Genomic DNA, 20,130 nt, shown 5'->3' with positions numbered 1-20,130 from the left:
GTGTGTGTGTGTGTGTGTGTGTGTGTGTGTGTGTGTGTATGCGTGTGTATTCTTGTTTTTGTTTTGTTTTGTTTTTGTTTCTTTTTGTTTTAGATGTGAGCCCATCTCACCTTTACTTGGTACTTTTACTGACTGTTTTATTTCACTTTGTCAGAGCCAACCCCTCAAAGGGTTAAAAACTGTAGGTCGGCTGCACAAAGTGAACGACAGAAGAGGAGAGGATGGGAAATTGGAGAGGAAATTAGAAGTTGGCTGGCTGATGGCTCATCTCTGTTGTTTGGACCTGGGGCAACTTGTGAGGGCATGCTGTGATTGTGGCATGGTGTGTGGCCAATGAGTTTGCTGTGTGTGTGTGTGTGTGTGTGTGTGTGTGTGTGTGTGTGTCTGTGTGTGTGTGTGTGTGTGTGTGTGTGTGTGTGTGTGTGTGTGTGTGTGTGTGTGTGTGTGTGTGTGTGCGGATAAAGGAAACACTTTGAGCGACCTTTGTTCACATCAAACAGAGACAAGGCGCTGGATTTGGATGCAGGCCTGGTGCGCAAAAGCGCCTATCGCGTTACCAAACATCTATGTGAGGCTAATATTCACCTTTGTTAGTCACTTGTTAGTCACTGTGTCTGTGTTATAAGTATGGCACTGATCCGGTGTATTAACGGTGTGTGTGTGTGTGTGTGTGTGTGTGTGTGTGTGTGTGTGTGTGTGTGTGTGTGTGTGTGTGTGTGTGTGTGTGTGTGTGTGTGTGTGTTCACCCCCCTTTCTCCGAAGTCACCCGGTTTACCTCGCGCTAATTCGCCGTGCAGTGTAGCGGATGGGATCATCCATCAAGAGTCAATAGTTAACGCCGGCTTTGTGCAGTTGCCATCCATCATCAGCGCGTGCGTGCGTGCGTGTGCGCAGACATACAGTGTATGTGAGCGTGCGTGCTCTTTATAGGACTAGCTCCGACCCCGCGGGCCCCTGACCCTGCCCCACTGGCCCGTCTGACGCACTGCTCCAAATGCCCCGGCGTCTCCTCCTCCTCTTTCCCCTTTCTTCCGCCCGAGCAGCGGGGAGCGCAAAGCTCCGAGGAGACACCGCCGACCTGCGCCAAATCCCACCTCTTATTTTAATCTCTCTCTCTCTCTCTCTCTCTCTCTCTCCCTCTCTCTCTCTCTCTCTCTCTCTCTCTCTCTCTCTCTCTGCCTCCCTCATGGTCCGGGGTGTTTTCCCCTCTGACGCAGGCCCCCGTTAAATGGAGAGCTCACCGGTCGAGGCCAGAAGCTGTATCCCATTACCACCGCTTTTATTTTTATGACACACCGCGGTGGCGCACAGGAGGCAGGGGGTGAACTTGGCCTCTCTCTCTCTCTCTCTCTCTCTCTCTCTCTCTCTCTCTCTCTCTCTCTCTCTCTCTCTCTCTCTCTCTCTCTCTCTCTCTCTCTCACACACACACACACACACACACACACACACACATACACCTCTGCTATCCATCCAGTCTGCCAGTCTGGCAGTGGACTGGTTCTTCCTTCGCACCGCCCTGCCAAGGCGACATGTTCTGTCAACACACTGGCCTGTCTGACAACCTCCCTGCTTTGCACTCATAATGTCCATTGAAGTCATTCATTCAACAGATCTATTACTGGCTGCAAACACGTTTTTTATGCCTGAACATTTTCTAGACAGTATCAAGTCTGCAGAGGTTTCACAGGACCACCAATCACTTTGGCAGATTCAAGGGACGCGCGTGGATGAGAGGCGTCTCCAAATACTGGCTATGTGGGCCGCTCTGACGTGCACGTGTTGCCCCTCAGAGGCGTGGTCAGGTTGAAGCACTGAGGACGTTTGCCTGTAAACTGTTTGCCTGCGGGGCGTGGCCGTATAAAAGGGGGCGTGCGCATCCCTACACAAGTATCTGCGCTTCCCCTGCCATTCATTTGTAGCGCAGCCTTATTCAGCGCACCGGCACATAGGTGAGATACGAGCCCTGCCAGTCGGTCACTCATCCCGGGAAGAGAAGTACCTGGACGCGCAGAGTAAAACCACCCGGCGGCCCACACACACACGCACACACGCGCACACACGCGCACACACGCACACACACACACACACACACACACACACACACACACACACACACACACACACACGAGATTCATAAGGGTTTTTTTGACGCCAGACGCGCGGAGCCTGCAGCGCACCGAGCACACTTGGACCTGACACTTCACCTTCATTAAACTACCTGCAGCCTAACATGGAGCGCAAAATCCCTGATTTTGCCGGCACCTGGGAGATGAAGAGTTCTGAAAACTTCGACGAACTCCTGAAAAAGTTGGGTAAGTGATAGAAATGATTATTTAAAAAAACTCACTGTGGCGGAATGTGGCATGAATGAAGCTTTTATTTCTGTGCGTAATGAGATCAGATGTGTCCGCTTGGGTCAGCTCAAACTGTAGCTTTCTCAGCACATTTATAGGTCAAATCTTCCTCGCATCAAATCTTGCCCGTGCACCCGCAGTGAGCACCCTCTGAACTGCATGGGTGGGGGTCTTTGTCATTCTGCAGAACCCAAAACTCAGTGCTTGGCCCCCAGCCAGCCTCACCCCTCTGCTCCTCCTCTCCCCCCTTGGCCTCCCCTGCTAACACAATAGAGACAAACGGGGGCACATCTGTCTGTGTGGTAGCCTCACAGTGTGTGTGTGTGTGTGTGTGTGTGTGTGTGTGTGTGTGTGTGTGTGTGTGTGTGTGTGTGTGTGTGTGTGTTGAAGAGGACCGTTATGGCACGATACAGTGCAGGACAGTCACATCATTATCTGAAGTGACAGACGGGGAAAAAGACAAACACCTGCTGTTGAGATTCACACTGTTTCGCTACATCCCCGGGGCGTATGGAGTCTGGACAGGCGCCAGGGCGCGCGCGCGCGGACATGTATGCGCGCGCATGAGTCAGAGCCGTCTGTCGTTACCAGCCAATTCCCGTGAGATGACTTGCCAGTGCACACCTGGAATTCATATCATCACCTACGCGCACACGGAGATGAATGACACGCGCACGCGCGCGCGCACACACACACACACACACTCACACACACACACACACACACACACACACACACACACACTGCTGCATGGAGGTTATTGAAATAGCTGTCAAGTGTCAGCTGAGTATATTGATCTGAGCATAGCGTTTAATGCATCTCCATCTCTGTCTTTTTATGCACCTCTCTCTGTGTGTGTGTGTGTGTGTGTGTGTGTGTGTGTGTGTGTGTGTGTGTGTGTGTGTGTGTGTGTCAGATGGAAGGTGGGGGGCAGTGATGAAGGCGATGCTATAGCACCATGATTAATACTGAGAGGGCAGGTTTTGTGCAGACATGGGTTTTTGCTTGTGTGGGCTTTCTTGAATCAGAGAGGGGTGTAAACATGTGTTCCCGGGTTAGGAACGACTAAAGGAATCTAGGTTGAACTCCACTAAGTGACACTCTTGTATTCTCCACAATAAATACATAAACTGGACAGATGCGTGCGTTATTCCTCTGCATTGACGTGGCTGACGGGGAGGAACGGCTTTCATTTGGGGGGTAAAGTGCAGCTGGACGCAGCCTGTCAGCACCCAGCACCCTCCATCCTCTCTTCCTTTCCTCACTCCTGCTCTCCTCCCATCTTCTCTCGTCTCCCGGTGTCCCAAATGCTTCCTCTGCCCTCTGCTCTTTGACCTCTGACCCCGACCGTCTGTCTATCTGTGCGTGTCCTCGCGTCGCCACGTCTTTGTGAATTTAGGCATTTTAGTCACAGCTGTGCAAAAAGTCTGTTCAGGTAATTTCTCACTTTGAACAACTGGCAGTTACTGGAGAAGCTTCCCAAATGGTCCAAAGGCCGGCATTGACTCCTCTCTTCAGTCAGAGGGGTCAGTTAGTGTCTGCCAGTTGGTTCGTGGCCTCAAGTACTCGAAAGACATTTTTGTTCTCAAGCAGTTATATTTCAAGTTTTCTGGAGCTACAGAGGATATGTTTACATGTTTGACAGTGATATGATGAACCCAATACCTTTTAATGGTTAATATTATTCTTTATGGTCTATTTCATCATATACATATATTATGGGACGGTTATTTATAGTTTGTTAATTATATTATTAGTTATTCATTTTGGACCATTTATTTTGTTTAATAGTTCTATTTACCTTTTAGGTTGCAACTAATGGTCATTTTCATCAACTAATCGGTCCATTATTTGAAACTGTTCAATCAAAAGCTGCAAATCCCCACATTTTGAGAATATATATATATATATTTGGAAATGTATTTCCTGTTAATTGACTATTGATTTATCTACCATTTGTCCACTCTACCCACCATTGCCATCACATTACTGCATGCAGTAAGTTCTCCATTAATTTAAAAAAAAATAAAAGTATTGTCACCGAAATGTACAATATATACAGTAGTATATATAAATACTGCACTTAAATACATTACTGAGTACATGCACTTACTTTCCACCCTAGATTGCACAAAATAAAAATAGACAGATAATGGAACAGTCCGATATAAGAGGTAATAATCACATGTTCATACAGTGGAAAATGAATGTGCTCATGATGACAGTGCACATATTAGCGTGTTGTGTGTGCAGCACATACAGTGTCCATGCTGGATGACTGGGCATTTCAGAGTTTGTATATATTTACCCGCGCTGACAGATGCATGAGAGGTGAGACCTGCGAAACCCAACGCGATGGCAGATACACGCTGGACGACGTACACACACTTCCTATCACACTTGGGCAGAGATCTTCACACACACAGGCCACTGCCCCTTGTCTGTCAGTCTGCCCCCCCCTCACCAGTCTGCTCTTGGTTCCCTCTCTTTTTCCCCAGGCTGGATCACCCGTTTTATAGCAGCTCACTGGTGAAATAAATTGCAGATAGTATGAATAACCACAATGGTCTGTGTGCAAAGATGATTCAGGGTTGTTGATGTGTGACATGACCTCATTGTTTCCTCTGTCATCATTAATGGACAGAGCTGTGCAATGCTAGGCTGCTCCTTTTACCCTGAGTGTGCAGGACACTGTGAACAAGCAGCAACACCAAACACACACACACACACACACACACACACACACACACACACACACACACACACACACACACACACACACACACACACACACACACACAGGGCCTAAGGCCTGTGGTTATACATCATTTGGTAAAAAGGGTTTACTTTGCCTTGATACCTGGGGCTTAGTCCTATAAACCAACATTGTGACGCAAAAGTATCCCATGTCTTTGTATGCGTCATCCTTTACATGAACCCAGAATCTCTTCTTACATATATTCCTGCTAGTTTTTGGTATTTTTCTCCTTGACTTATGTGTGTGTGTGTGTGTGTGTGTGTGTGTGTGTGTGTGTTTTAGGTGTGAACAAGATGTTGCGTATAATTGCGGTGAAGGCAGCCTCCAAGCCGCTGGTGGAGATCACGCAGGACGCCGAGACGCTGTCCATTAAGACCTCCACCACAGTCCGCACCACCCACATCACCTTCACCGTGGGGCAGGAGTTCAACGAGGCCACGGTGGACGGACGTCCCTGCACGGTACACAGCAGCGTTCCCTGCACGCATCAGCACACACACAGAATAAATGGGAGATTACATCCATCTGTTTAATCTGGCTTTTCATCATATTTGGACTGATAGCATATCTTTACTCCTCCCTTAGTCTCTGAAGGCCTATCATACTACACTCTGCTCCTCCACACTCTTTACGACCCCTTTCAACTTCCCCTCTTCCCTCCGTTCTCTCCCTTCTTGCCCTTTCCTGACCTCCGTCCCTCCCGAATTCTCCCCATTGGTTTCCCCGTTTTCCCATACATGGCCTCTGTTTGGCCGTCTCCAAAGCAAACACATGCAACGAGCCAGCACTTCACTCAAGTAACGATGAGCACATCACAAGTTATCACTTCTCAGTGATCGCCCCGCTCCGTCTTTGTTGTTTTCTCTCTCTCACTTTCCCACCATCTCCTTCGCCCTCTGAATGGTGTTTTACACATCTATACAGCCAACAACTCAATGTTTCCAACGTTTCTTCTCCTTCTCTCTCTCTCTGTCCTCAGAGTTATCCACGCTGGGAAACAGACAGTAAGATCAGCTGTGAGCAGACTCTGCAGAAGGGAGAAGGGCCGAAGACGTCCTGGACCCGGGAGCTCACCAACGACGGCAAACTGATCCTGGTAAAGCACACGAGATAATGTCCACCAAACCAACAGGCCTGATGCTTCACTGTAGACCGTGGAGCCCCAACTACAGTGTAACTCTGTTCTACACTCAGAGTATCAATTCAACTCCTGTACCTGTACTGTTAGAGACATGTTCACACTATGAGTCGCACTAGAGTTACAATTCAACTTGACTTTGAACTTTTGCATTCTCATGCGTTTAAAGCCACCAGTCTGCTGTATTTTTGGTGCATTGCTTTAAGCTTCCTAAGATAGAACCTTTAAATCACCTTAATTCAAACAGCACACATGATTTTGTTCAGCTGTAGCTTCCTTCCCCAAAACTATATTTAAATGAATTAAACCTAAACTAAATTTAAATATTGAGGAATAAAAACCAAAATGCACTCCTTTTTTGGAGTCTTCCCTATTGTACCAACATGTTTGTATTGGTGGCTTCTAGTATGTATTTTATTAGAACATTAGAATTACACTGTAATTTACATGCTACCATCTGAATTGTGGGCTTTAGAGTATATAATTATATATCTTTATAGTACCAGTTTGCCAATTTAATTATTCTCCTGGCAGAAGATGAAAGATCTTATGTCACGATGACAAACGCACATACCTCTGCTTGATGTCATGAAAGCGAGTGTGCACACCGCGTCTGAACCAGGCAGACATATAATCATGACGTGAAGTGATTTGTGGAGTGAAGGCAGATAAAAAAGACAAAAACGTACCTATGTGAAATGTTATTGTCTAACAGCTACCAAAACTCTTGTGAGTCATATACCTGACCCACAAATTTATTCAGAATTATTAAAATTAAAATATTTATTCACCCAGCTGGCACGTCATGTTGGAGAAAACTTTTGATAATTTTTTTAAATAATGATTTGGCTCAATACCAGTAAAACAGCGCTGTGTCAACTTCTTCTTTTTACATCGTCCACTTGCTATTTTGAGTGCATTAAGTGACTTATATGGAAAAATGCTTCGCCCGTTGAACACAACGTGAGTGTGGAGCGCTGGACACACAACTAAAGTAAAAAAGAAGAAGTGTCCGAAACGAGACACGGCACAGTTCAGCCGGAGGTGACGCAGGCATCCTGCACAGTCCTCTCTGGCATCGTTTTATTTTCCTCACACGGCAAACAGAGCAAGTATTTGTGGGCCGATGGCTGCTTGAGGGTTGAGTTCAAGTCTCCTGATGTAGCACAACGGCTTCTTACAAGCCAGCAGTAACATCATTGTGTGATTGGGTTGTGTCTTTCTGTAAATAATGTGAGATTATGTCGGTCACAACTGCTGGAGACAGTCAAAACAGCTGAATTTGGCACTTTTGAAAGATAACAATAACATGAATCATTTTTTCTACAAAATCCTAAATATGAATTCACATGAAACCGTAGATAACTGCGGTGGTGTTTTAACATCCACATTCTCCTTCTTTTCAGACCATGGGAGCAGATGACGTGGTCTGCACCAGAGTCTACGAGCGACAATGAACAAGAGCACTTTTGATCCTTCCAGCCGCCCCCTCTCCTCCACCTCCGCTGGGAGATCTTTAGTTTTATTCCAGTATCTCTGTTAGCTTCACTATGTAACCAGTGTGGTAACTGTATCTAGTATGTGACATATACACGATGGTCTTAGCCCCCCAGTTATCTGCCTGTCTCTCCATCACACGTGACCAGCTGGGTTTAAAACATGAAAATGTGTTCAATTTGTTGAGTGAGAGATCCATTTATTTGTCTGTGTGTGTGTATGTATGTGTGTGTGTGTGTGTGTGTGTGTGTGTGTGTGTGTGTGTGTGTGTGTGTGAGTGTGTGTGTGTGTGTGTGGCAGCAGAAGAGGTGTGAGACTATATTTGTAGATGTGTAAAGCAATTGAGCTCTTCCAGTTTCAGGTCAGTTTTGAGGTGTGTGTGTGTGTGTGTGTGTGTGTGTGTGTGTGTGTGTCCTCTGTTCCATCAGTCCTGCCCCACAGCCTTTGTATCTCATGACAACATTTTATATTTATTGCTACACTAGGAGTCTGATACTGCAAACGTTTTTACTTTGGGTCTTTTATATGAAATGTGATGATAGGAAACAACACTTTCTATGGGAATACAATAAAGCACGATATTAACACAGCCTGATGTCAACTCTTGGCCCCTCCTGTACTGAAAACCATTAGGGACATAAAAGCATTTAACAGTGCACACGCTTTATGGTTTGTGAGTGTAGCTGTGGAATATGTGCATATTAGATGGCTCCATCTTATTTTAGGCTTTCTGTCAGCTGTCTGTAACTAGAATAACTTGTCCCCCCCACTCTCTTGCTCCCTCTCTCTGTTTTTCTGTCTCCCATCACTCCCATGCATCTCTTCTATGCCCTCATTATTCCTCTCTTGCTTTGCTTCAAGTTTTTTCTCTCCATGTTATCACATTTCACATGAATCTGCTCATCCTTGTCATTTTCCATGAAAAGTGAAGCGACATACAGGGAGCCACTATTGGACCCGGCTCTGCTCCGTTTCCATTTCACTTGCCAGTTGGTTAAATTTGGTTTATATTCCTTTGGAAAATCTTCGGAGGCTGCTTGACTTCAAGGAATAATTTAACCCTTTACGATTTGCTTTCTTGATGAAAAAGAGTTCCAATCTTCTCATCTAACCTCGGCAAAGAAACGCAATACGATGTTAATCTATTCCTTTAAACGTCCTAATTTATGGACCATCTGCTCTTGTGGCAAGCAGGGAGGATGATAAGACACGTCGAGGTCAACTTTGAACCATTTCGGCTCGGACAGTGAACTACCTGACCAATTATCAAATGGCTAGTGGGCGTATCTTCAATGGCAGGAAATGCCAATTGGATTACAGGGTACAGTTGATTGACAGCAGATGTGCTTAACAAGGAGTGGGCTGTTAAGGGACCAGGAAATGAAAAAGGGGCTGGGGAGAAAGATGGATGACCCTGGGTTCACACACACACACACACACACACACACACACACACACACACACACACACACACACACACACACACACACACACACACAGTCATACAAGTCAAAGCTAGATTCCTGAGAGAGGAATTTAGTGATGATAAAACTGCTTTTTTACAAACTATCTCTTCTTTATTTCTCTTCTTGCCCTGCAGCTGTATATAGTTAGAGTGTGACCCCGATAAAGTCCCCTCCTCTGCCTCCTGCCCTAATAAAAGGGGTAAATAACTACCCCTCCCTCACTGTTTATTACCCCCTGGGGCAGTAAAAGGCAGCTGTCTGGCCTCCTTCAAAACGCCGGACCCCTGTAAAAAACACACATGTACACACACACACTTGCATACCAAACTCAAAACACACATTCTGGGAACTCTTCACACATACCATCAAACACTCACACTGTACACGCAGCTCATAAAACACTGTTGTGGTTCAACCAAAAGGTGCAAAAGGAAAAAACCCTGTGAAAACTCCAAGATGTAGCACCACTGAAACCAACCGGACACCTCCTCTCTGCTGCATGTTGTCGCTTTGCAAAACTTAAGAAGGAACAGAAGACCGACATTGGAACAAACCTCTCCATACTCCATGAAATTGACCCAAGGGTGCATACGAAGAAGAAGACAAAACACCCGTATTATGAATGAATACGCCTACACATAACAAAAGCACTTCATCCATCACAATCAAGTGGAAATCAGATACCCTTTAACATGTCTAACAAGGTAACCATAGAAACTATCTTAATAGAAACCAATTGTGTTTAGGCACCCTAGGGCCACGGCTGAGTCATGTTGCCATTTGATAGATGACTTATGTGCATGGAGCAGTACAGTGTGTGTACTTGTCTGCATACTTGGGAGTATGTCACAAAAAGGTAAGATGGGTGATTTGTGATCTGGTTGAAGCAATTGTAGAAAAATGGCCCGCAGGTAGCCCACCGGGAGAAGGTAATGGGGGGAAAGAGGCACATAGCTTTGTGATAGTCTGCACGCACGCACACAAATTTGTAAAAAAGAGCATGCATGTGACAGTGTGATGACAGGTGAGTGTCATTAAACGCACTCACATAGTGTACTGTCTCTGTCCAGGATGTTGATTTACACACACACACACCTGCAAGCCTGCAAACCGATACACGCATCTCACATCACACGCACTGCTGTAAAGTCCACCCATCTCCTGTAGCGAAGGCAAGCAGACCACCCAGGGACCTTCGAGGCCTCTTGTAAAACATTGGTCAAGAATAGTGGTCTACGCATCGGGGCATACCACACACGCTGCTGCTCTGACATCGTTAAGATTTGAATATTTACGCTAGAGAAAGCGGGAAAAAGGAGTCACCAAAAACCACACGGCAATCTTGAAATATAATTTTACACATGCTGACACGAAAAAAAAATCTGATCTTAAATTAAATCTTCATATCCACGTCTTTCTCTGTCGAGATGTGGAGTTAATAAGCCACAAAAGAGGCATGAGAGAGTGTTGAAGGTATTCAGTAAAGGTCACGGGAAAACGTCTGGAAATCTAGAGTATATGGTTGGCACCGTGGCCCATGAGCCACACAGGACACTCAAACCAGCAACCTTCAAAAGCTGTCTTTGATGTCTGGCCAGTGGATCCTTCCATTAGGGAAAATCAAATCAAGGGAAGGAGGAGAGGAATCAGAGACGTGGAGGCGTTGAGTCAGAGACTAAAGGAGGGGTGAGGTAAGGAGGTACACTTCCCATTTTACTTCCTTGTCTAATTTTACAAAAAGATGACTCATTCACATACATAGGAATGTATAACAACATATTCATGTTACTTTACTCAGATATCTCCAGATACTGTCAGCTCAGCATCCCAGATGAGCATCATCATCCTGTTCCTCCGCTCAGTGTCAGACAATGGTCTCACAGTAAACCAAGCTGAAGGAGCTCTTTGTGGAGATGAAGAATGTAATATTAAATCCAATTACAGACTCCGATGCTGACCTCTCTATAGATTGGGGGGGGGGGGCAAGTTGAAGAGAGGGGAGGGGAGAGGAGACTTTGCATATACTGTGTGTGTGTGTGTGTGTGTGTGTGTGTGTGTGTGTGTGTGTGTGTGTGTGTGTGTGTGTGTATATATAATCAAAGGTGGTTTTGTACTGCTCTACATCACATGGAAGTCCTTCTAAATGTGCAGGGTGGATCAGACCCATTGCTTGGCCTCCAGTATTGCTGCACGTGGCTTTCTGAAGAACCACTCATCCAAACCCCTTCACACTCATTATTGCATTTCCTTGCATCCAGACCAAGCCCCCAGGAAGAGCACCAAATTTGACATAGTGGTCAAATGGTGGAATTACATTTTCTGAGTCAGTCACGTGATGACATGGGGCCCAAAAAGACTGTTTCCATAGACTACCCTAGACTAGCGTGGGTCCTCTCCGGGTACTTCCTCCCACAGTCCAAAGACATAAATCGATTACCACAAATTGCCCGTAGTTGTGAATGTAAGCATGTCTTCCTCTATGTGATGGACAGGCGACTTGTCCAGGGTGTATTCTGCCTTCACCCAATGACCAAGGAGGTTTAGAGCTCAAGAGCTCACCCTCGATAGTAAACTTCTCTGAGGCCTCAGAAATGCACCCGCCAAGTGAAAAACAATGTGAAAACCAGAAGACACATTCAGAGACTCCCTCCATATTAGTGGGATGAGAATGTGAGAAATATTATAAACACCACTGAATATGATGCAGTCCAATACAACACCATCACAGACCCTGACCTGAATGCTTAATTCAAAAACCCTGAACATTATATCATAAAAGGAGACTTTATGCCAGAACTGCATTAGATTGTATCGATGTACCTAATAATCTGAACACTGTGTGTATAGATTTTTTTCTCACCATCTCTGACAGCTGTCATCTTTGTTTTTGTCCACTAAAACAAGTGCTTGACGAAACCACTGAAGGTCAAAACATTGCATCACTGAATTTTAAAGTCCCAGTCGGCAAGTCTGGCGGATCAAGGGCACTCTGTCAGATTTGAATGTTTATAACTCTCACCTCCTCCCTCACGACCACCGAGCTCCTTCCCCTCGACTTTGTGCCCTTTGAAATCCCTTAGATCACGCCACCTTTGAAACTCGGCTCCGATGTTGACTCTGGTTTTATCACGGGCACCGTCGCCATCTTTCTTTTTTTCCTTCTTTTCCACCGGTGTTTGCTTTTCCTTGGTTGTTTTGGACCTCCTCGGTTGTTTTGGACCTCCTCGTTTCGGTTTTTAACGAGGCTCTACGTGCACGTAGAGGCGCTTTTTTTTCTAAAACCAGATGATTTATGTTGTTCTATCAGCATAGTGTCAGCTTTGGTGAATATGATCAAAAAAATGTTGCCGACTGGGACTTTAAAGTGTAAGACCGGCGAAAATGGACCCCATAGTCTTTTTCGCCATGAAAAAACATCAAATAAGCCATCCAGACATTTTTTTTCAATGATCACCCATGTATCGAGAAAGCCTCCAAAGACGCTAACAGCCCCATAGCGCTAACACTGATTAGATTGGGGCGGTGCGCCTAACGCATCCACAACGGCATATTCTAACCACTAATATTGCTCAAAATAGCACCAAACCTCTTCAGTAGCATGATAAGGGTCCTTACACATAAAACCAACACCAACAACGTAGTTAGCGAACCCGGAGTTTATTAAAAAGGACTGTTTTGAAAGACTTACTCACTGCCCAACTTCCAGGTACTCTCGTAGTATAGTCCGTACAAGTCGATTATCGAATGCAATGCAACAGGACATGATTTGTTCCAGCAAAACACGTAAACGTTGTGGTTTCATTTCCTTTCATTTCCATGTCAACACTCGATAGACATCATCACAAACAGCCAAGTAATGCATTTTCCATGGAATTATAAATGCCAAGACTTTCCTCATTGAACTGAACTCCAGTGCATTCGGTAATCGACTTGTATGGACTACCTGTCAACATGGACCTACTGGTAAGGCACAGACTTGTAAACTAGTCTTTTTTAATAAACTCCGGGTTCGCTAACTACGTTGTTGGTGTTAGTTTTATGTGTAAGGACCCTTATCATGCTACTGAAGAGGTTTGGTGCTATTTTGAGCAATATTAGTGGTTAAAATATGCCGTTGTGGATGCGTTAGGCGCATCGCCCCAATCTAATCAGTGTTAGCGCTATGGGGCTGTTAGCGTCTTTCGAGGCGTTCTCGATACATGGGTGATCACTGAAAAAAATGTCTGGATGGCTTATTTGATGATTTTTCATGGCGAAAAAGACTATGGGGTCCATTTTCGCCGGTCTTACACTTTAAGAGGCAATATTCACCTCCCATTTATTGCTGTTATTTATCTCATTCCAAAAACACAGTCGTTAATGCTCGGTAAAAGCCTTCCCCTGTCCTGTTCTTCCACATCACACTCAGATAAACACTCCTGTGGTGACCTCGCCGTACACTTGACTCTGACATGCTGAAACAGGCCTTCCCCCAAACTTCTATCAAAAACATGGAAGTTTGCAATTTGTTTTTTTGTTCTGTACACAAATGTGGGCAGGAGTGGGTCGATACTTTGGTCATAGGTTTGTATACATGTAGCCAACGGATTCTTTACACAGAAAAACCTGGAGATGACTGGATTCAATACATTCAGCTTGGAGTGATCCCAGAGAGCCTCCAGGGAATCAAAGAGACGGCTTAATGAGCTATAACATTAAGAACTCTTAAAAGGAAAAATAATAGCTTGAGCTAGATCAATGGTACTTCCAACGAGCCTGCGTTTCATTACTGCATACATGAGGTTCAACTTATCACCCCCTCTTTCTTTTCCTTCACTCTCTTCCTCACTCGTTCCATCTCTTTCCTCCTTTGACCAGCTCCAGACGGTAGCCGGGGCAACACATACCGGAGACCAACATGTCATAGCTGGACACACTTTAACGCTGGCTGAGGTGTACCGCGGCGTCGTGTGACTGGTTGCAGAGGAATGCCATTTGGGAAACACGAGTGTAGGAAGCACACCTTGTAAAAAAAACCCCATCGACTGCTGTATACGGATGCAAACTCTCACAAACACACAGACACACGTGTGCATGGAAATAACTCCTGAATCTGTTGCCCAACACAAGTTACTTGTGCGAGAGAGCAACGTTTTCCTGAAATAGCGAAGTTGTGCAGCTCCTGGTGACAGAAGGAGAACAGGCTCGCTGCTAACACGACGCTGTCACTACCGGCTCTGTTCTCCACAAATCACAGCTACTGTACTGCACCGGTGATATGTAACACACTTGTGCTATGGTCTTCTGCTGCGCTCCGTCTATCCGTCTACGCAGCCTAGCTCTACGTCTGACAGACTGTAGATTTACCGATCATCCAACAGGGAAAATAATATCCCATGGACATGCCAGCCAGTGTATGCGTCAGCCAGACATTCCTCTTGCTCCTCATCCTAAAATGTGCATTTTCTTTGAAAGGGAAAGTCAGCACACCAGTTTAATGTCCAATCTTTGTTAGTACACAAGTATAGCTAAAATAGAATGTTAAAAAGTTCAAATTAAAGCTATCGACTCTAAATCGATTGAAATGAATTTGCCACAGCAGCATGACTCTGCAACGGTTCATGTTCTGCCTGACGTTAATCGGCTCCTGCAGCTGGTGTGAAACAGTGTGAACTGCTCTGTGCTGAAACCTGGGGGTTGTTCGCAGTGAGGATTAGCTGAGTGTGAGCAAGTGCATCTGACTTAACACGCGGCTGCCAGTCAGCATGACTATGCTGCCAGTCCAGTTTACAGTCACAGCCAGCTGCCAAAAAAATGATAGCGTGGATCACGGCAAACACTCAAAAGTGCATGTGTCTCTTGGTGAGATGAGCAGCGTAACGAGGAAGATAAGGGGGAGGAGATGAAGTTGAAGAAAGAAGGTGATGAGGACGGAGAAGAGGAAGGCAATAATGGCAAGGACACTTAAGGAGACCAAAGTCAAGTCGGCAGTAACTGTAACAGCAATGATGGAGAGGCCGAGGTCAATGATCCTATAATCATTATCTCTTCCCCCACTGGATTCATAAATCAAAAGCTAATGAAGATCTTCTCCTTCCCAGGTGTGTTGGCCCTTTATGAGTTTACTCTGCAAACCCATTGCACTCTCTCTCCTGGTCCAGGCAGAGATCCATCACCGTGACAACAGGAAAATACTCTCCGCAACATTTCTACAAACGTGAAAGGAGGAATTCAGCATCATATGAGTCAGTCATAAGCTGAGCATCACGACAAACATTAGACAAACTGGCCTTCATTTTATCTTTGCATGAGCTATGAGAGGGAAACCCACCAGCTGGTACAGTACTCAAACACACCATGAAGCTGTTCAAAGGATTGAAATGTAATAGTTGGAGCAGAGCGACATCAAGTGGTGACAAGTGAGAATAACACCAGAAATAGTTTATAGTAAACCTTGCCTTCAGATGATGATAAACACAATCATACACATGAAATACTGCTAAATACCATTCCAAACTAGTGCCAGGAATATAGAAAAAATATAACTAGCTCCAGCCTGATGCTTGTTTTTTCCTTTTTTAATATATTGAATTTAAGAAAATGTACAAAACCAAGTTGGTGAATAAAGTAGAATTACAAAACGGTACAAACAGCAAATGTGGAGGTTAAACTCCAAAACTTACACAAATCGACAAATAATAAAGACACTAAAACACTAGATGGAGGAAAACAAAACAAACATACAAACAAAAACAGGAGGAGTAGAAAGGAGCAAGGCAAGAGACATTCAAAGAGCAAGGGCTGAGAAATAGAAGATTTTTTTTTTCTTTGCCTGTTGTTCAATTTTAAACAAGAGCTTTAGAGATTTAAAGTTGGAAAAAATGTATAAATGAATAGAGAGTCCGAATCATATTCTCCTATATTGAGTGAGTTGATCAATAGACAATCAAATTCGGGATAGGACCAAATTAATGCAAGTCTTGATTAAAGTAAATGATACATTTATAACAAATCTCTTGCAATGTATTACACAGTATCCACTTACCAAAAGGCAAATAAGCGCAAAAATAACTTTTTCAAACTGTTTCAATTAATGTGTGGGACAAATATGTAGGTGAGTTTTTGTCTGTTGTCTTTTTTGTCTATTAGGGACTCGTTATTTATTTTAAGACCCACTGGAGGGATTTTCGGACCTCGGATCACTTAAATCCCTTATAAATTCCTATCTTCTTTAAATATGATATAAACCCACAAGGAACAATATCCTTAGTGCCTTACCAATGTTTTCTGGTTGTATGCTTTCTATACTGTAAAATACTGTTTTTACTCCACTTAAACTCTTTGCAGATTCTGGATAAAAATAAAGAAAAATATATAAATATTATAATGGATGAAAGTTCGATTTTATAAATCCCTTAAAGGAGTCATCACCCGGAAATAGCAATTTCTCTTGTTAAAACATGCATATCTGTGTTTGACCTCAGTTGAAAATTGCCTGAAAGGCTGGAGTTTGAAAGTGGCGCCGTTTTTTCGCTTCTGCTCTTTTTCCGAACAGGAATAGCACACAAGGGTGTGCATTCCTAAAGCACGAGATTTTGATTCTGCGCCTTCGGTGACGTCACCGTGGCGGCTACTTGCATAAGCCCACCCCTCTTTCACCACCCAACCCCGCCCCGTCCGCTACCCGAAATCGCCGAAGCGCCGCCATTATGTTTTGGAGTCTGCATGCAGGCAAGCCCCCCCCGGCTCTGTCCTTCCTGCGGCGAATCAACGCGCGCCTCATTACATATTATACAATGCACATCCGGACCAGTCAAAACCTCGCGCGTAATCTCGCGTGATAAAATCGCGGTACGAAAAAGGGTCAGAACAAGCTCAATGTTTGATTAAATTTTTTTTTTTTTTTTCTAATAAGTTTTACGAATTGATCCAAAGCGATCCAAGGGGGACTGGATACGTATAAAACCAGGTGATGACTCCTTTAATGAAATCCACAAGTAGTAAACACTTGTGATGTGTTGTGATGTCAAATAAATGTTATATTTAAATAATGCAATTAAGGTCATATAACTACATGCACTTGTATATCTTTTGCCACTGTGGCCATGTGGAGCAGTAACTGTAGAGGCCTGAGAGTGGCGCTCAAGAGCTTCAAGAATATTCAGGACAGAGGGTTCAGTGTATGAAGTGCAATTGATTATAACATTATTTCATTGTTTCATTTCAGTTTAACTACCAAGGTCCCGGTCAAAACAAGATATTTAAGTGTAGTGGACTTTTGAAATTGAAGACAGGATCACTACTTCTAATCATCGTGCAGTAAAAGTATGCATGAGAGCTGCTTTGATAATGTCTCCACTTTGCCATGCCAACAACAGTAAACAGAGTGTTCCACTCTCATCTGACAAATTATCCTGGGTGGTGGCACACCAAGCTGCATCCAAAAATAGGGATCAATGGATTGATGCTAATTTGAGGACGACCTTAAATTGGATCATCTCAATGCATTAAAGCAAGATGTCCATTTTGATGTGGTCCACCAACACCGGCGAGGCATCCATTCAAATGTTAGACCATTTATACATTTATTTGAGATCAATTAAATTCACAAAATATGTTATAAATATCTAAATATGATATCCAAGCTCTTTCTAATAGTCTGTTTGTCTGTTATGAGGATGCTGGTTGGAGAGCAGCATATAACACGTCCGTCCAAAATCTGTCATAGGTGTTCAATATGGTGGAGACATGGTAAAAATCATCAATTATATATGATTTGCAACATTTCATCTAAGCGTTTGTTTAGATGGGGCATTAACATCGTAGAAGACACACCTCCATCAGGTGATCCAAACACAAGTAGCTCAAACTGTTTTTAGAATTGTATTTCTCTTTATCTCAATTAAATATCTGTCCGTCTTAATTAATTAGACCAAACTGAATCTCGACGGCTTTGCCAGTTTCAGGGTATTCGTTTCTTTTTCACATTACACATTGTGAATCAGTTATATTAAGGTGTCTTAGAGTTTAGGAGATTGCTTAACGACGGTGGGCACAACTGCAGCTACATGTATAAAACACAGTCTGCACAGCAGCAGTTCATGCAGTGGACCAAACTCCTTTTTCATTGTTGGAACACAGTTTTCAAACTTGCACTTCTCTTCTGACTTTAACCACAACCTGCACAACACTGTGGATTTACAGCACTTTGTTCAAACATTAACACACCACTGTCTAAACTGTACTGGGATCAGCTCCAGCCCCCCGTGACCCTGAATACAGGATAAGTGGTAGACGATGGATTGATGGATCTCTAAACTGTAAACCTCACATTCAAAACACTTTCGAACACTGATAATTGCAACTTTAGCTGAAAGCCTCAGCAGGTGTCTTGTTTTAGACCAGTTGGTGAACACATATATATAGGGAAAGAGAAGAAAGACTCATTTTAAGGAAATGGACCCAAGAAGACGTGTTAGTGGAGGAAGACGAGTGGCAGGGAGACAGGTTGGTGGAGGAAGAAGAGTGACAGGGAGACAGGTTGGTGGAGGGAGAAGAGTGGCAGGGAGACAGGTTGGTGGAGGGAGAAGAGTGGCAGGGAGACAGGTTGGTGGAGGGAGAAGAGTGGCAGGGAGACAGGTTGGTGGAGGGAGAAGAGTGGCAGGGAGACAGGTTGGTGGAGGGAGAAGAGTGGCAGGGAGACAGGTTGATGGAGGAAGACGAGTGGCAGGGAGACAGGTTGGTGGAGGGAGAAGAGTGGCAGGGAGACAGGTTGGTAGAAGAAAAAGGCCCAAGCAGGAAGAGGAAGCAAATGTTCAGATGTAGGGAAATGCTGTTGTTACATGGTTGTTGTCAACAATAGTAAATTACTAAATAAATAAATATATATATATATATATATATATATATATATATATATATATATATATATATATATATATATATATATATATATATATATATATATATATATATATACTATATACAGTATATCTATATAAACTGCTGATTTTCATTCCTTCTTATTTTACCTAGGAAACTGGTTTTATAAAATGAAAATGTTCATGTGAAAGAATTTTACTCTTTTCTTTAAAGCAATTAGGATGTTTAAGAAATTAAGAATTTGTGTTTAGTCACTGAAATGATTCAAACTGTACAGATGAAATGTGTCTGACGTGTGTGTTGGTGTTTTGCCTCTCTGTGTGTTTTTTGGGGATCATGTTCTGCTTGTGCGTGCCTCGTGCCTGGTCTCGTGCATCGGCAGCCTGTTGCACATTCGCACGAATTGAGTGATGGGGTACACGTTTTTTTAACAAAAAACAAGGGGCCTGTTCATAACTAATTCATATATTTTTTGCAATGTAATAATGTAATTATAATGACATTTTTTAATTGATCTTAATTTTGGGGGCCCCTAGTTGGGGCCCTATGCACTCTGCGTACTCTGCGTACTCTGTGTACTCTGCGTTCTCTGCGTTCTCTGCATACTCTGCGTATGTGGAGCGGCGGCCCTGGTCATGACGATGGTTCACATCTGAGCCTGTTTAGCTCAGGTGTCTGTTGTGATGCAGACTGTTGGAGTTTACATGTAGCTGCAGTTGTGACCGCTGTTATTTAACAATCAAACGTTTTGACTTGTTCTAGCAGGAAAAGCACAGCTGGAGCTAATTAGATGAACGACCCCATCCAGCAGTTATTGTGATACAAATTAATGCATATTATAAGGCAAGGCAAGGCAACTTTATTTGTATAGCACATTTCGTACACAAGGCAAACTCAAAGTGCTTCACATCATAACATGTCAAGTGAAAAAAATAGAAGAATGAAAAGAAAATAAAGGCAAAATTAAAATGCATTACAGAAAGACAAGGAAAATAAAAACATAATAATTAAAAACAGTGCAGACATTAAAAGATTTAGCAGAAAGCTATGGTGAAC

At 43.8% G+C, this 20,130-nt stretch overlaps 1 protein-coding gene across 4 annotated transcripts; it reads left to right on the top strand.

The window, feature by feature from the left end:
* The first annotated feature begins 1,963 nt into the window (after positions 1–1,963).
* Positions 1,964–8,336, top strand: crabp2a (cellular retinoic acid binding protein 2, a). 4 transcript variants are annotated; one of them, XR_014598270.1, is made up of 5 exons: positions 1,964–2,312; positions 5,395–5,573; positions 6,092–6,208; positions 7,657–7,994; positions 8,051–8,336. XR_014598270.1 is itself a non-coding variant. In XM_084026247.1 (4 exons), the coding sequence occupies exons 1-4, from the start codon at positions 2,231–2,233 to the stop codon at positions 7,705–7,707; spliced, it is 429 nt and encodes a 142-aa protein (XP_083882373.1). In that variant the 5' UTR covers positions 1,964–2,230; the 3' UTR covers positions 7,708–8,336. The 4 variants fall into 4 exon arrangements, 1 of the variants encoding a protein (XP_083882373.1); XR_014598271.1 differs by having other exon boundaries at positions 7,657–8,004; XR_014598272.1 differs by having other exon boundaries at positions 7,657–8,020.
* Positions 8,337–20,130: the final 11,794 nt, after the last annotated feature.

Source organism: Eutrigla gurnardus (genome assembly GCF_963514095.1).
Source record: "Eutrigla gurnardus genome assembly, chromosome: 14".
Lineage (NCBI taxonomy): Eukaryota > Metazoa > Chordata > Actinopteri > Perciformes > Triglidae > Eutrigla > Eutrigla gurnardus.
The sequence above is the reverse complement of the archived record's forward strand: the minus strand, read 5'-3'. Positions and strand labels throughout refer to the sequence as shown.

Excerpts from the sequence above, each read along its gene's own strand:
- crabp2a (XM_084026247.1), top strand. The coding sequence starts at position 2,231 with ATGGAGCGCAAAATCCCTGATTTTGCCGGCACCTGGGAGATGAAGAGT. Across the intron at positions 2,313-5,394 it reads CGAACTCCTGAAAAAGTTGG|GTGTGAACAAGATGTTGCGT; the intron begins GTAAGTGATAGA and ends TGTGTGTTTTAG. Across the intron at positions 6,209-7,656 it reads ACGACGGCAAACTGATCCTG|ACCATGGGAGCAGATGACGT; the intron begins GTAAAGCACACG and ends CCTTCTTTTCAG.